An 18,636-nucleotide genomic window follows, 5' to 3' on the forward strand; every position below is an offset into this window, starting at 1 on the left:
AAAAAAAAAAAAAAAAAAAAAAAGACAAGGTTGTCTTAGTGGCACATCAGCAGTGAAGCACAGTACTGTCTGGGAAAACTGATTCAAACAGACATGCAGTGTAGTCCTAGGGACGAGGCCAACCAAGTCCATGAATGTTCACACAGTAAAAGGGGGCAGGCAGATGCCTGTCATGGGGAACTGACTCCAAGAGTGGGAGAGTAACAAGTTTTAGTCTTTAGTCCTCTGTTAACACAACCACAGAAACTCTTTTTAAATTTATAGAAGTCACTTTACACCTGCGGTTATTATATAATTTTAAGAAAGATGAATACTCTCTTTGCTTTCTCAGACAGGTTAGTCATTTCGCCCTTGTTATACAGAAAATCAATGCACGTAAAGGGACTAAGACAATGTCTCAGCAACAACCATGTATTGTCTGCACGATGTTGAGCTCTGAATAGGTAATTACATAATGACAAATTACAGTAACAGGGAACAATATCAGCTCTGAATCTTGGAGACATCTAAAAACCTCTCATTTGGGAATAATAAACAGAAACCAATAAACAGAAAAATCAGTACAATTCCAAGCTTAAGTCAAAGAATGAAGCAAATGTTACAATACAGAAATGCAAAGTGATAAAACTTTGCACAATCATGACAATGCAAACGATGACCCTCACCAATGTCACCAGTATTAGAAACATGTACTTCAGTCAGCAGCAATTAAGGAAGGAACAATAAGCAATTAATCTAACACAGCAGGAAGCTACTCAATGACTTTACTGAATGAAAATTTCACAGCAACCTGTCAAAGTTAACTAAGTATATAACATTTCTATAACAAACAAGAGATAAGACAGGATTCTGTAGATAACAGAACATAAATAATAAGAATGAATCATAAACTGTTATCTATCCTATAAAAAGAATCTGATGCTGGGGAGGAAAACCTGAAAGCAGGATCCCTAAACCCAAACTTTCCCGTAAATCCACTAACCTCATTGGAACTGTGCTAAGTTACACTACATAAGGAGATGTTTTTCTGGTTTTGGGTGTTTGATTTTTTTTTTTTTTTTAAATTAAGTATCTTTCCTTCCCAAGTGAAAAAGAATTATCTGACCTTATCTAACTTGGCCTATGTTTTTTCCCCCAACAGTAAATGCTTGATATACCTTCACCATATATACTACATAATTAAAAAAACCCAAACAAACCCCAAAGAGTTAAAGGAAAAAACCTAGTCTAAGTATTTCTTCAAGGTAGACAACTCTATCCCCTCCCCTCTCCCTCCTTTCCTTCTCCCCCATGAAAAAAAATGGAGGAAGAGAGAACATACTTTTCAGAATATCTGATTCTTAGGAAAATAATTTCTCACCTTATGATCAAAAATAGGAAGAAAAAGCTGAAAACAGTTTTAAATGTAACACACTGCAATTCAGCTACCAACAAGCCAAGTGGCTCATTTGTAAGCCAAACCCAGAAGTTTTGTGTTTTGTGCAAGTTACTTGTCTCAAAACATTTTTGCTAAAAATAATACATTAATGAGCCGTGAACTGAATCAAAAATGCAATTAATGCTCTTTAGAACACACCATCTCACCAATTAAATGTTATCACCAAGAAGCTTCCTTACCGAATTAGCAAATCAGTCTAAGACATGATTTTCTAAAACATGATTTGATAGGCAGCCTGACTTACTAACAAAGTAGAATTTTTCTGAATTTAAAATAGCCCAATTATCCATTTCAATACATTTAGTATTCAAATTCTTGTATATGCTATTACATTGTTGATACATGCTATCTGAATATATGCTTTCGAGTATACTTTATCTCCTACATAGTGTTTTTCACACATGAAGAAGTCACATCTCTACCACATCAGGCAGTGAACCTCTCAGAAATGCCAAAGGGACCAGGAACTCGGCAGGCTGCAATGGTTCAGAACAACGGGAATGTCGAAGTAACCTGGGCAAGACCTTCTTAAAAATAATGCTGCTTACATACACAGTTCCCTATTAATAACTATAATTTTCCATCCTGCCTTCTCTCCCCTTCATTAAAAGCTCGAGGAAAAAAAACACGTTGATTGTAATTGTTATTTACTATTTGGACTTTTATCACTCACAGAGTGCAAACTTCTTGTCTGCAAAAACTCTTTTTCAATGCAGTTACCACTTAAATGGTAGGAAAAGTATGCAAGCAGAAAGTGGTAATTACATCAGAAATTGGAGCATGTGTTAACTAGATACAACAATTCAGCTTGCAGCACTTTGACAAGTCAGAGCTCAGAAGTGAGAAACAATAATAGATTTTTAGTTTATTTTTGTGATGCTGCCTGCTCAGGGTATTTAAAACTAACAGCGTAATAAAATATTAAACGACACAGCTCTCAGGGTGTGAAATTCACAAGCAAAACACTCATCTACCAGTATGGCATATAATTTTTTTAGACATAATATCCAATAATTTGCCACAGACTGTCGCTACGGATTCTACTTTATATGATGTGCAGATGTTATCAGAAAATATATCTGCTCTATGTAAAAAGCAAGTGCCACAGGGCACCTGAATAATTGCACATCCCTTGCTGGTCACTGTACAAGTTCAGTAAGCCACGGAAAGTGTATTTGTTCATTCTTTGCAGGCAGTAATTCAAAATGATAAGATGGGACCCAAATCACACCTAGAAATTTCCCCTGAGCCAAGAGCACCGAACTGCTAGAACACTCAAGCACAATGGCCGTTATGTACTCGAGGAGCAGCCGTGTGTAAAACGTCTGATTGCAATAAGTAATACTTACAAACAGCTCCTCCATTCCCACAGTTTCTGTGGGTTTCCCCAGAACGAGAAGTCAGAACAGGTCATTCCCTCCATATCACCTCACCCAAATTTCTATTCACCCAGAATATTCACCTGAGTAACTCTTCAGTTTGTTTGGTTAATATGCAGTAAAGACAGACTCAGTTAACCATGCTGCAATTTCATACTATCAACTTTATAAAATCAACCATGTTTCACAAAAAGATCAGAATTTCCAAATAAGTATCTTTATATATTCTCATATTAAGGTCAACCACTGAAAAACGTGTTTTTTTTAAAAAAAAACAAAAAAAACAAACACACACAGTCATCTCTATGACTGAGCACAAAAAAAACCACTCTCAACTCTGAGACTGAGCTCTAGCAGTAAAAAAGATAATCAGGCTCCCTTCCTTGAGTGTGCAGTATCATCTCTTCCCTTCAGCTCTGACACTTCTCTGACCTTGTGATGACCCAACTCTGTTCATAAGGCCAGCAGAAAACCAACCAGGAAAAAAAAAAAAAAGGAACAAAAACTTTTACTTTGTTCTGGAGATGTAAATCAGCTGGCACAAAATTGAGAGTAGCAGAAGAATAATCGCAAGGAAAGGGGAAGAACCTTGTCATTCAGCAGGAAACTGCTGGATTCTCTCCTCTAACTTCTCTAAGCATATCCAATGTTTGGACTGTCTCTAATTTCCCCGAAACCAGGAAAATTACTCCATAACCAGTGCATGTATCTAGGATCCTGTCATAGTATTTAAGAAAGAAAACATATATTGCATGACAATTTAAATTGTCAGTTATCACCCCCTCAAAGATAAAATTTTATCTTTGATGTAGCCCAACATTTTTCTTGGCCTGCTTTGCGAGTAATCCATGTGGATGGTCAAAACTGAAATTAGCCATTGGTAACCAAGCAGTGGGGAAAAAAAAAAACAACCACTGAAAAAAAACAAAATCTAAACAACTCCAGGGGTTAAAAAATTCTAAGTGAAAACATTCTGATAAATTGTTATAGTAAAATAAGCATAAGCTTTAAGAGTTTAGGAGAACTTGGACTATACAGAACTTCAATTATTCCTTTGGAGCATAATTCAGCATGATTCTGGCCTTCTTATTTCACGGAGATACAAACATCAAGGAGATGTTTGTTGTAGCCTCTATAATTACACAAGAAATGATCTTGCCAGGGTGTGAATTGCCAGCAACATCTTCAAATTTAGTTTGGCAGAGTAACTTGATTGAACCGATGACAGGAAAGAAGGAGGCTTGCCAGCATAATTTGAGGATAAAGATTATATACCTGGTTATAGCAAAACCCTTATTCTAATTCTATTGGTACAAACATCACTATTTCTTCTGCTGCTGTTGTTCTCTATTTGAACTGGTATCACCACAATAGTCTTCAGTGCCTGAGGCAAAGGGAAAAAAAGAGCATCATGAAGGAATGGTTGAAATCTTCCATCCCACACTGATTTTTCACACATGTCTTCGCTATGCCCAAGAAAAACTGAAACTGCAGACTTCAGAAAACACATTAAGATTTACAGGAGCTATTGGAGCTCTCAAAAGACACCTCAGATAATGTACATCAAGCCTGAAAATGGTTCTTTTGGATGAATATGAGGGCCCCAATAGCTAGACAGTTTATATTACAGACATTTAAATGTTTAAATGATGGAAAAATAGAGAATAAAGCTGAAAGTAGATATTACATATGATTAATGGGAGTGAAAAAAACCATAAAACATGAAGCAGCTGAGATAAAGATCACAAAGAAAACTACCAGTGCAGAGTAAGAGTGAAAAACAAGAAATGAAGAAACAGCAGTGGACAACAAGTAAGAGAAAATTCCATTTAAGTTTATTAGGTAAAAATGTTGGACTGCATAGTTTTTGAGTCATTAGAATTCAGCTTTTTTAGATCCTATTTTCCCAAAATTACGCCCCACCACACAGAAATCACTTTACTAAGGTTTTCAACAGAGTAAGGCAAAGCACACAGCTTTAGAATCTGGCAATAAGCCTTTCTTTTCAAAGGCAAAGAAAAAAAACAAAAACCAACCCAGAGGGTCACTTCAGTGTCATGAGCCCTACCCTCAGCCTTCTGCAGTCACTGAAAAAACTCCGGTGACTTCCAGGGGGCATTGCACAGAGTCATTAGTGCCAGGAAAGAGACACAGAGTGCTCCTCACGTGTTGTTTTATTACTCTCCCATCACTTTGCTCTACTTTTATTGTTAGGTACTTGCACATAATTTGAGATAGCAAGGATGACAGAATTCTATTCCCTGAAGTCTCTTCTTGGTTTTAGGGTTTCTTACATACTGTAATAGCACCGTTGCAGCTGTTTGGCTCAAACAAATAAGGCTTCTGGAGTAAGAGATGCCTTTCCCCTGAGAGCAGAACGCAAATGCTGTGCAGAAAGTGAGTATCATTATTAATTTACAATTATTTCGTAACTTACCCCTGTTTAAAGGCCTCTTTTCATCCCAACGAATGTGATGTTGGATATTAGCTATAGCTAAAACATCTAAAAGTAGATGACACATTGGAACATTCTGCTTCCTTTATCACTTTAAAGCAGTAACAGTGTAAATTATATTCTCTAACATTAGAATTATGCAGAAAGTTAATATTCATATAACTTCAACGAACAAACTTCTGTCGTAAAACATACTTGGTGCTAACAGATCCCTAAATCCTGCAAACATTTACACACAGGAGTAAATCTGTTCCTAGAATTACTCCTACAGATGACAACAGGAATATCAAGGAGAATATTACTCTTGATAAAGCATTTATCCCTGCAGGCTACACCTAAATACACCTAACAAAAAAATTTAAGCAATCTTATGGAACCCACTCAATGTTACTAGATAATTCCTCGCATAAGCCCTCTGCAATCAATGTGACTGCACGACTCAGCAAGCATCTGTGGCGCAAATAACTGTTTTCCTATTTAATTTTAAATTCACCTTTTAATTGCACAAACCTAATGGTTTCCAATTTTTCCCTCCATACACATTACAAGCAAAAAGACACTGTGGAATGTTTATCTCTTATCTGGATATTGTAATTTTACTGTCTCAAACTTCTTAAAACAGGCTTTTCGCTAGGGAGGAAATCAGTCAGCATCAGACCTAGTGGGGAAACCCTGCACTTGCTCAATGTCTATGGCTCTTACATAGTTCCAGATGTTCAGAACATTAATAATGCACTAACTCAAAACCTCTTTTTGAAACTTTAGAACGTGCAAATTGCATTAAAACCTCTTTGCCCTCATTAATGGTATTGTTACAATCCCAGTACTCTGGAAAACGTTTTTTGGCATTTGTTTAACTTTGTGATATTGCCATTTACTCATTTTAACAGCCAGTGCTCAAATCTTAATGCTTTTAATAGGCCTGGCTAAACAGACTACCATCTTTTGTAAATTTATTGAAGTAATTTATTAAATAAGTAAAAGTTGTCCAAAGGCAGTGTTGGCTTTTTTTACTGATGGCAGAAAATAAATGGGTTTCTTATAATTTATTTACAAAACTCTGTTTCAGGAAAGTTTTAGAAATGAAAATATTCTGTTCTTTTTTCAGTGTTACAACCAATTCATATTCTCCCACTCTGATACAGACTTCTTAAAATATAAAAATTTCTACCAACCTCACACAAATCTCAGTAAGAAAAGGAGTCTGTCTTAAAGAAGAGCCAGACATTCAGAATTAATACTGAAACTGTATCCCTCCTTCAGCCTGTCATATATAGGGGTGGCACATTTATGTCCAGGCCAGGAGATGGTATATTCAGGGATTTGGTCTCACATCCAACGCAGACACGATGCTGTGCAATGGCAGAAGAGTGCAATAGTCAGAGGTTAAACAGAGGTCCCTCCTCAGTTTATTCCAGATAAGTACCTAGAATGAACCTGAAGATTCTATCTGAAGACAGCACACATTAGACCTATTGCCATGCTCTACACAGCTCGCAGAGTTAATTAATATTGTTAAGGCCTACTTGCCTAAAGTTGTGTAATGCTGCCAAGAATGGTTTGTCAACAGAACGGTAAAGGGCACTTGTCTGCAACTTGACTACAGCTTCGGTTGATACCTTGAACATGGAAAGGGAGCTAAGACAATCAACAGAGGTGTTCCAGTCCAAATGGATTTACTGTCACCCAATCCTGTGTGTTCTCACTGAAGAAAACATGATCAGCCTATTAAACTCTGAACTAGCAGCTCTTAAAGTTACGAGATACATAGAAACTCAAATACGAAACTCTGCATTTATTTTTTGCAAGCGGCAAAAGTTAATATATAAATATATACGTATCATTATAACCTTATCCCCAAATTCTCAAGGGAAACAGCAAATGCAACGCAGCATTAATTGGTCGACACATTAATAGTTCCACCTTCCTAACACTGTACATGGCAATGCCAATTTATGATGAAGGGTATTTGTTCATTAGTAGTAGGATTGAGACTGCCAGATGTATTCAAGATTGGATATTGAAAACTTTGGTCTCAGATTTATTGCACACAAAACTCGTAACATACACAGAAAAGTAACAACTAACTGTTGTTAGAGCTGACTGTATTGCAAATATTTAGCCTTATATTTAAATGTCAAGTTCAACAGCATCTGTGATAAAGTGAGCTAAAAATTATTTTCTTATTGGTTTTGGTTGCTTTTAAATTGTACCCTTAGTTAGAAAAGTCCTACTTCAATAACAGAGCATTAGCCTTGTACTTCTTGTTTCCTCTTCTACTTTGCCTGTTCTGTTGTTTTTTTCCTCTATTTCAGCTCCCAGCGAAGGGCTGGTGAAGAGAAAAAGAACTCAAGCCCACCTCTGAATATAGGATGTATGAGAATCTTCCTCAGGACATACCAACTAACCTTACTAGAAATAAGTCAGTCTGAAAAAAAAAGGTCATCCACAAGAAAAGTGCTCAAGGAAATAAATGCCTTAGACCGCTTCGTTCCAGCACCGTATTTGTCAGTTACTCTTCAACAACCCTTGGAATCATTGCTGTACGCAGCAAAAGCTCTAGACAGTTCAATTTTCCAGCAGCTATTGTTTAGTTGTAAGAAAGTCTTTGCTACTTTTTCATTATTCTCCATTAAATTCTCCTAAAAATATTAATTCGCTGGAAGTTACACAGACAAAAAGAATTAAGAAAGGCTTAAAAATTCTGCATTCATTTTCCTTTACATTTCTATTATCTTCATTATTTTTATGGTAATTTTACTATTAAGAGGTAAAATTGATATGGCACCGTAGCTATAAACCACAAACAACTGTAACCTGCATTTTAAAACAGTAACACAACTGGTACGGGAAAAAAAAAAAAAAAAAAGCATCTATTTTACAGACATTTGGATACAAATAACTTTACAAAGAGTATACCAAATAATTTTTAAAATGTAGATTTAGATCATTCAGCCAATTCTAAGAGGTTCATGAAACAAAGAACAAAGCAGTTACTATTTCTATCTTTTAAGGCTAGTATTTCTTGAAATTCTCTTCATTTTCCCAAGACATTTCCCTCTACAAATCTATTTGATACAGATTAATGCAAAATACACTGTAACACTGTGCAGCTTACTGAGTAAAACTGCTATCTGGCCTCAAAAATTAAAGCTTTGTAAAGGAAAGCAGAACAAAAGGAGTATGATTAATCTGAATCAATGAATAACACTACATCTTAAAGTTGTAGAAGAAAATAGTAGTAAATAAATCTTTGATTCTCAAGCAAATACTTACCAGTTCATAATTTTACTGCAGGTTGTTCGAACCCTTCTGAGCAACTATGTTAATTAAAAAAATATTACTTACAAGTTATGGCTCAACAATTAGCAGATACAAATTAACCAACAAAACCTCACAGGAAAAAAAAAAACACACCTCAAACAAAAACACCAAGTTAACATTATTGTCCAAAGCTTATTTTGTAAAAAAGCTACTAAAGAAAGGTCAGTTAATTCATCATGATGGATTATCACTAAAATTTATAAGCATTAGCATTTTTCTCCTTGCTGGATACCTTGACTTTGATATGACACATATTGAATGAATCTTCTAAGATGCAGGCACCAGGCAAGATATATCTTAATGCAGACAGGTCGGCAACATAAGCCCTAATGGTTCTTATCTTAATCTTGTTTAAAAGCATCTTAGATTTCTGAGTAATCTTTTCACCTTCTGATACTCTCTTTTTATAGAGTGTTTTTTGCTGGAGTTGCTACTGATTTTCACATAAATGCATTTTTGTTGCATAGTATCACCAGTTTTAGTTACCCTAAAAATGATCTAGATTTGCAACTTAGTAAATGTTAAGATTAAGCTTATTTTTTAAAAAGTCAATGTGTCACAATTCTGATAACGACGATAAAAATTTGTATGTTCTTGTAGATTATCCCATTCATGAAACATGACAACACAGCTGTTCATAACATCAGCAGACACCTATTAAATGTGGAGATGTATATCCGATGCACTGTTTTATTCTCATCCATATATTTTCCTCCACTGCATTATTAACCTCAGATATTTGCCATACACATATTTTAAACAGTCACCCTTCAATGTAAAATATGCTTATTCAAATACCTGATTAAGATAAAGGGAAGCTTCTCTACTATTGCTTTTTTTCAGATTCACATTGCATCTAGTAATTCCAAATTACACAGAGATAATGATGTGGCAGACTTTCCTGACTAAACTGCTGCACTGAACTCTTTCTGCTACAAGCTGCTTTAATTAATAAAAAAACCCACAAAACAAACAAAAAAACACAGGGGATGGAAGGGCACAGAGGAAGATAACAGGTGAATTATTTTTAAATCAGTTGTTTGTTTTTTTTTTCAGTACCAGCAGTTCATACATTAGGTAAAAAGGTCTTTGGAAAGTACCTTCTCAGCTTGACAAAGTATTTTCTTAAACTGATCATTAGGAAAAGATGCAAGCATACAGGGTTGTGGATTGTAAAGTCTTTACGAAACAGCTGAGTAACTTTCTACAGCTTATGAAGAGCTTGTTGTAAGGGGCACTCCAGAGCAAAACATAGACAAGTGACTACTACTTCTTCCTGGCAGTAGACAGCTTCTTCGAAGAAATCTAAAATCTCCTAGCAAATAATCTACCAGAAGAAATGCTCACAGAGAGAAATGCAAGCCATTAAGGGATGCTTATTGCATGCATTAGCACTGGAAGGAGTATGTGACTAAAATGCTGGCTCCTACGGCAACGTTCTCTGCTGACATTTATAACTTCATCTCAGATGTTCTGTAAGCAGCATTCAGTTTTCTCATTTTATGATTAGGTTAATACGGTGACATTTAGAAATTTTTACTTGCCTTCTATTTGTTTGCACATGGAAACTTTCTAGTAGGTTGGTATCTTCTACGTGAGTATGAGGTATTTTTTCTATCATACACTTCAGAAGTCTGAAACAAATCACTAAATTTCTGCCAGAGTTTGTTTCTCCAGCTCTAACATGAATACAGGGGTCATCACTTATACCAAGTATTGGTAGATTATTTGTTTAATGCAGACAAAGCAACCTGAAATTCCAGACAAAATATAGAGAAATAAATATTATTCATTAAAGCCCCTTAAATTTCAAACTGGGAATTTCAAATGGTATTATCTCTGCTATTTCTGACATAAATTGGTTTCCAACATGGTGCAATGAAGTTCTGAGTAACAGGACAAGCAGTAAAGAGAACATTGCTTGGGTGCCAGCTCCAGGGTCCCAACGCTGCTCATCACTAACTGTGTCAGGCAGGGTCTCACCTTCTGCGTCCTGAAGCAGGGGTTAGACCCACCTGTCTTTCTATTCCTATCAAATGAGGCCAAAACGTGTTGATTTACAATAAAAACCCCATATACCTCTATTTTATTAAAGTGAAAAGTGTACAAAATTCAAAGTGAATGGAAATGAAAGTGCAATAAGATGCCACTTCTGTCACTGGCACTCTTCTTATATATAAACAAGGAAACTAACATACAATTTACTACCTGAATTAAATTAATAAAGGGCTTTCCAGAAAAATAAAGTTAACTTGATTTACAAAGCAAAATAATTAGGGATAATTGTCCAAGAGGTTTTCAGGCAAACAGGTAAAAATGTGCAGCATAAGTGCTGAAAGCGAGGTACTGAAACAGAGCCACCCAAACAGCAGGGCATCTGTCAGAGGGGCAGAACCAAGGCCACCATTGCTGCGAGCCACAAATTCTGAAAACTAAGAGACAACGTTGCACTGAGAAGTGCATCTGTAAAGCGTAACCAAACTGAAATCCAATGTACACGCCGAAATTCAAGCTCCATCAAATCACCTGAATAGAGGGTACTCAAAATTCAGAGCACTGAACCCTCAGCCTTCCAGAGATTTAAATAGCACTTTATTTGTCACTATTCCAAAGTTGAAACTCCAATTCATAAAACAAGTTGAGCCTTCAGAAGATCTGCTTAACTCGTAATAGTTAATTTAGTGAGGTACCTGACCATGTATATTAGTCAGATCTTCATAGCCTTGAATTATTTCTTTAAAAGCTGCAGCTTTTTTAAGAGATGTAGCAATTTCCCCATGAAAATCTCTAAAAATCAGTTTTGAAATGTAAATGTGCAGGTAAGCAATATTCTGCATGATGATGAAAGAAAAATACCTTGCTTTCCCTGTACTAATATGCTTATGCTTACATTATTCCATGTTTTCAACATATTAATCTCAGAGTTAAAGGCAACCCAATCCAGAATAAAAGAAGCAGAATGAAAAAGGGCATCCGTAGAAAAATATTGGCAATGTGATTTTAAAATATCATCCTTCAGTGGTCTGCAATTTATATTTATCAATACTTTCACTAGGATCATGGAAGTGTTCCCACAAAGAGAAAAAAAATAAAAACACCCTACGTGTTTAGCTAGATGACCTTTCAGTAAAACATAAGGGCAGTGAGAGGGGGAAGGGTACCAGAGCTGTCCAGCAATCTCTTTCTTTCTTATTAAATGTCATTACAAAGTCTCTCCATACTTTCAATTCAGATTACTGTTCTCATAAAAACTTTCATAAATATTTGTCAGGTCTGTATACATAAGATCAGCTATCACACCCTGTTCAACATTACACACCTTAGTAAAAGAATAACGATGCTACTGGAAATGAAATAGGCTCCCATTTAAATTCTTACATAAATTGAATGCAAAATTTCTTTTCCAATCATTAACTTTGCATATAAGCACATAGTTTTTGAGGTAGGATAAATAAATTTACAGTCAGCAACCTGCTTTTTTTCAGTGACTGGACATTACCTGGTCTAATGTGGTCACCTAATGGTTACTGTCAGTAATTGCACTGAGGACTACAATTCTTTTATTATAGACACCCAGTGAAGAAAAAACCCCACTTTGCAGCCTCTTCAGTTAAATAATAAAACTAACATAAAGATTTTGTTAAAAAGAAGAAATCGTTTTAATTTCATTTTAAAAAACATCTTCCTGTTAAGGAACTTTAATGGTCTGAAACCTTTGTTTTCATTATGCTGGGGTTTGTGTTCATTTTGGCAGGATTTTGGGGGGGGAGTTTTTGAGAGGCTTTCGTTTTGTTTGTTGAGAGGATTTTTTAAAATCCTAAATGATGGTTTAAAACTAAAAAAGTCACACTCTTGCAAGCATTACAAGAAAAATGGGCATGAATTACAGAACTATATTGCAGGTTTATATTCCTGTTCCTGACCATAAATAACAGTAAGAACTAATAGACAAGAAAGCAGAACTACTGTGAGGCACAGATTAACCATAATTAGATATCTGTTGTCACTGAAATTAGATATTGCATAGTTTGAAATGGAGAAATTTGATTCCTTTCGGCCAATGCCAGTGAGCAATTTCCCCCACTCAAGAAAAATATACTAAGATCTCCAAGAAATGGAACAAGAAAGAAGGAAAAAAAGAAATTAACTGGATGAATACTGCATGCAGACAGCATACAAAGAACACGCAATGGCATTCTTGCTGCTGAGGTATACACCTAGTTTCCTTTCATGACGTGTACTTACATGGAGGAGATATTTTTTTTTTTTTAATAATTTCAAAACACTCAGGGAAACAATTCAAATAAAGACCACAGATCAGCCTGGCTTATTTTTTGGTAAAACTAATTGAAACAGTTGTACTCTTTAGCCAAGATATGGACCACATCTGTTGAAAACAAGTATGAACATGCTTTTCATGAAAACAAGCTTGTATGCCAAGCCAATACGAGATCCAAGAAATTACAGTTTAATACAATCACAATGTGTTATTACAATACATTTGCTTTATAAACATTTATATATATCGATGCATAAAGCAAAAGATGACACACTACATTTTCAAGTAGAGTGCGTGTGATTTCAGAGGAAGGTGATGTATTAAGACTTCCTTACCTTGTAGGATGGCAAAAAGCACAGAATTCCTTGGCCAACTGTTTGACACACTGAAAGCAGAAGTGCTCCCACCTCATCTTGGAACTCAAAGGTCTCTGTATGTTGAAACGTGGCACGCAACTTCCGTCCGTTAGGGCCTGCTCCAACGGTGCCAACCCAAACCTGGTGTATTTCATATTAAAAAAAGTTAATTCTCAAATATGTGACACAAACTGTATTAAATTACATTAGGTTAAATAATGAAATTTTAAGTGTGAAGGAAAATAGTGAGGTATTTCTAAACAAATTAATTCCAGCAGTTAAAAACAGAAGAGAAAGTGCAGTAACTGATACAAGACAGCTATTACTAAAATAGCATGACTTCAACTTTTCCAGGTAAGTATGTGTCTAAAAACTGCCACCTTTTTAATCTGAAAATGTGCTTTACAATTGCATTAATCCAAGCAACAGTCTGTTCTATACAGAATGGGTTTGTCATAGTTTTTATTTGTAAGTTATTGATTCTTTTACAAGGGCCAGCATTACACCTCAGGAGAGGGAACCACAATACAAAAGTTTACCTGTGAGTTCCGAATAACATGATTTGCCTCCAATTGAATAGAAAACTTCACACCAAGCTCTGAAGAAAATGAATCCATGGGAGAGAGCGTACCAGATGTCAGAACAATTGTTCTAACATCACTTAAGTCTGAAAAAGCCTAGATTGGAGGAAGAAGGAATTTAGAAAAATCAATACCATCACTTTAAGATCTTATATGTAATTATTATCACTCAAATTACTTAAGGCCTTCTACTTCACACTCAGCTTACCACGGCAGGATTCAGGCACCAAAAATTAAGCATGCGGACGGCGGTTTTCTGCCGCAAAGTCCTTTTGTGCTTGGGTCGTGTCAAGAAGGCACTTGTTTCTGAAACATCAAGTTGGTTTTCATTCATCCAAGTGTAAGTTTGTTGTAGAGCAACTCTGTAGTCATCTGCATACCTGTATATAGAAATATCAGTAAAACCTATGATTAATCAATCGAACTGTACACATTAATCTCAAAGCAAAGCCAGTGCTGCTACAATGTATTTAAAGCATTAAAAAATTATACTTTCTGAAAAAACAGTGAAGCTTTACAATAATTAGTATTTAAAAATAAGGTTTCAATCAGAAATTTTTAGTAACTGCTGGCATTAGTCGTCAAGATATCAAGACAGTCAAACAGTAAGTGCTACGTAGAAAAACAAAACCCATGCATATTTAACTTGGCAACACATCAAGAAAATTTACACCTAGCCTTGAAATAAATTTCTTCAATATTTGAATTTATTTATGAATGAAAAAAAAAAAAAATCGGTAGTATTTAAATTCTTCCCACATAAATAGATTTTCCAAAGCTTTCTAAAATGTTAGTTTTGCTCAGAAGCCAGACACCATAACTGAGGCGTTCACAAATGTAAGAGGCAGTTTAGCAAAGCGGCTGAATTAAACACCACCACACAGCTCAGGCTGTGTTTTTGCACTGACCTGCTATTATCTTTAAAAAGACATAAAAGAACCATGAATAACCCTTTCAGCACAATCTGAGTGGCAGGGCTCACAATCGGTATCTCAATGAGTTCCTCTCTACCGAGCAGGGATATTTTTTCTTCTTTTTCCAGGACAGTACAGAGATGTTTCTATGAGAGGCAAACAAATTCCACATTAACAACATTCTTAGTATCTTCTCAAAACCAAAGCTAATACAGATACAAGACTATCGGCACACTGTTTTAAAAGTTCACCTAAGATACCTATAAAGTCAGATTGAAGGCAGAATTGGAAAAGTAGCAACACTTTTAACACATAGCTTACACAGAAAGGAGGGATAAACTTGAAAATAGGGTAAATACATTTCAACAGTCAATAAAAATGAAGATGGATAGAACAGACAAAACTACCCCTGACTCAACAGTTCAGTTTAAATAATTGTACACGAGCAACTATAGCCTTTAAAACACCAATTCTCCACAAATTCCAGTAGCCCAAGTGGAAACTCCTGGTTTTCATCACGTATCATTTTCAGACAGCTTTTCAGTATTGCAGTAAATTAAAAGATATGTTAGCATATAGCTTATGTACGTTTGAAAATGTTTAACATCATCAGTATTATGCACTCTGGTACAAATTTATATAGCATACAACATTACCTGTAAAATGGGAAAAGAAATACCAGTTATTCCCATTTTGTGCAAAATCGGGAGCATTTCATTTCCTCTCCAAACCTTATCAGAAGTTTCATACCCTCTTTCTACTAGTTGAGTAGAGCTCTCCTGTAACCAGCTGTAAAAAGAGAGAAATCATTTCAGCATTAATTTTAGAGATTTAAGACCCACTCTTCACATACATACCAAAGCTCAAAAATTGCACCAGGCTTCTATGATGATGATAAATATTTTACTACATCTAAGTAGAGAGATTCTGCTTTTCCTTATGCCAGTTTTCCACTGTTGAACTAACTTCTATGGATCTGCTCCTGATGCAGCTCATTGAAGCAGGAAGAAAATTCGTCCCTCTACGTTTATATTTTATTATCTTATAATATCTTTACAATAAAGGGATTAAAATGTCATCTGCTCTTATGTCGGGATCATTTAAGAGACTTCTGCTGTACTTTTAAAACCACTCATTATTACTCTAACTGATGCAAGTTGGTTTGTCATCCCTGTCAACTGCAGACTTTCATATTAAGAACAAATCTTGAGGCATGAAATGACTGCTTTTGGTATTTATACACAGTAAGGAAAGGTAGGGCAATTAAAAGCACATATTTTAACCTACCTACAGGTATTTGTAACTGCTACAATTCTAAAATTAAGGAGAATTATAATTGTGCTGACAATGTAAAATATGATAGGACTTTCTAAAAACATGATCTAAACATGCAGGCCATCTCATTTGTGGCAGAGCTAAAATTTTCTCTAACGGAATGTGTCCTTCACCATCCCTGCAGTATTACAAGACCTTCCCTCTGTCTAGAAAAGCAGGCAGGCTTCCCCCCGCCCAGGAAATGCCGAAGCTGTCTGTTCCATCAACCAGCAGGAGGCATCAGAAAGACAGCTGTCATTTCTACAACCACTCAAAATATTTATCTGTAAAATCAGTTAATCATTATCAACTAAAGCAACAAGGCTTAGTGACTGCTTCAGTTCCAGATTTCCTGTCCTGTCACTGAAAACAATCTGATCAATGGAACAATTAATAAAAACCTTTCCTTTTACCAGGCTAAATGCAAACAAAGTCCCAAAGATACTACCACGACAGTCACTTCTTTGGCTATAATTTGCTTTATTTTATAAGGAATGATGATCACTAACACCAGCAGAACTTCACCAGTGGAGTACTCTGCCCCATTTCCTCAAATGTAACATCAAAAAGACCTGGAACTAAAATTAGGAAAAGGCCACAAATTAAACAGCTTTACAATGGATAAAACATTTCAGGAAATGTAAAACTTCTGTTTCCCCGTTATGAACTTCAAACACAATCATATACTTTGGAAATGGTCATGTTACAAATGCAAATACAAACCTAACACAACCACCTTCCTAATACTAAAATACCATGAAAAAAGCAAATCCTATAATAAATTCCACCCAATTAAATATAATGTTAAAGCATATACTTGAAATACCTGTTAATTTATTTGTAGAGTAAAGCAATAAGCATAAATAAAATTAGCTTGATTTCCAGAAAGGTATCTAAAATATCTAAATAGAAAGGGAAAACTGGTGTCTGTAATATTTTCAGGAAAAGATTTAACAAATGTTAGAAACATGCCTTCAATTCAAGAAAGTATATTTGCTCCTTCTCTCCCTACCAGCAAATCCCACTGTTGGTACAGCGTACTCCATTGAACAAAGTGATTTGTCCTGGTAAATCTGCATCTCATCAGCAAAGCCTGCCAGTACACCTCTATTGGTATATCTTCAAATTCCTCAGAAAGGTCATCTTAGCACCTCTGTGGCACTAAGCCCATGCTTAAGTGCTTTCTGGAATGAGGGCCCAGGATCTTTATAACTGAAATAAGATTTTTCTAATTACCCACGCATTTGGCAAAGCCGTGTCACTATGCAACAGCATTTTACCAATTACTGGCTATTTACACCCAGTCTTCTGTTCTCCAGCAACTGCTTTTCATGCTGTTGGCAGATTTGCCAAGACAATCAACCTTAGTTTTTCTGATAAGGTTAAAAAGCTTGAGGCAATCAAATCTCCAGCCAGGCTACTCTCATCTTTTACTCAAATTTAACATTTGAAATATCCAAGGTAGGAGAATTAGCTTCTGCAAGAAAGAAAAACAGAAGTCACTTGTCTCTGTGGCACATAAACATTAACTCTCAGCATAGAGAAAGGATAGGACAAATGGTGAACTACTTGCTTTAGTGTACTCCAGAGTCTATTTCACCAACCACTAATGCAACAAAATGAGGATCTGACATGCACTGAACCAGAGTTCAGTTAACTTCAAAGCCACTTGTATCATGATTCACTTTTATTCTGCTGACTTTGTTGTTCAGGGTTTCATTAGCAGTGCGTTTCTGAACTCTTTCAGTCCCTGGATCCCTCAAAAGAAAGGTTCAAAAATTAACAGCTGCAGAGCTGGTTTCCAAATTCTACCTTTTCTTCTATGAGTACAGAGGCAGAAATAAGCAGAGAAGAACATTTTGTATTTTTTGCAGCTTTTTTCTGCCTTACGATCAACTCTTGCTTTCCAAACCTCTCTCCCAACCATCCATATTTCTCTATCCACTGAGCTCCACAATCCGTGTTCCAGCAAGGCAGGCACTAAGAGATTCAGCACAACCTTAATTTCAATTTCAGTACAAAAGCAAATCATCAACACCGCATTTTACCGACATAGTCCAGGGCAAAAGAATGAACAATCATTCTGCGTGGACAACTTTTGCCTGAGAATAATCAGAAATTCAAAGGGGATAGTGCATGTTCTGTGAAAAGGGTTTGCTGCCTGAATTCTCTACAGACTTCAGCAAATCTCTTCTGAGAATTTGCACGTAACCCAATTTTTCAGACCACCATCTCTTTGCTCAAGTTCGAATTGTTTCATAGGGAAAACAAAGGGCATGACTGATAAATTCACTTTCAACTATAAAAAAAATCTGTTCTCAATAGGCTCCAATCTGATTCCAAGAAGAGATTCCAACCTGTTTCAAACACTTCCTGTCCAAGGCTCTGAAAGCATTTTATATATATGTTAACTAATTAATGCTTTGATAAAATAATGCTATTATTATTTGTCCAAAAGGCAGAAGCATGTGAAAGACAAAACTGATTTATTTTAGGCAAAATTTCCATACAGAACTTCATCAACCAGGGCATAAAAATTAGTACATCATTCAAGAGCATGACGTAACTTTTCAAAACAGAATTTCAATGCTTCCCT

The 18,636-nt window shown here is 35.8% G+C and overlaps 1 protein-coding gene across 2 annotated transcripts in view; it reads right to left on the reverse strand.

The window, feature by feature from the left end:
- Positions 1-18,636, reverse strand: part of BRIP1 (BRCA1 interacting protein C-terminal helicase 1) — an 87,153-nt gene that overhangs the window by 56,152 nt on the left and 12,365 nt on the right. For both annotated transcript variants that reach the window (XM_026861701.1, XM_026861702.1), the window contains exons 10-14: positions 15,383-15,515; positions 14,721-14,872; positions 14,021-14,192; positions 13,771-13,908; positions 13,211-13,372 (exon numbers count right to left, since the gene is read on the reverse strand). In XM_026861701.1, the coding sequence (XP_026717502.1) occupies positions 13,211-13,372; positions 13,771-13,908; positions 14,021-14,192; positions 14,721-14,872; positions 15,383-15,515 (757 nt within the window). The remainder of the gene's footprint in view (positions 1-13,210; positions 13,373-13,770; positions 13,909-14,020; positions 14,193-14,720; positions 14,873-15,382; positions 15,516-18,636) is intronic.

The sequence above is a fragment of the Athene cunicularia genome (assembly GCF_003259725.1).
Source record: "Athene cunicularia isolate RWA chromosome 19 unlocalized genomic scaffold, athCun1 chr19_part1, whole genome shotgun sequence".
NCBI lineage: Eukaryota > Metazoa > Chordata > Aves > Strigiformes > Strigidae > Athene > Athene cunicularia.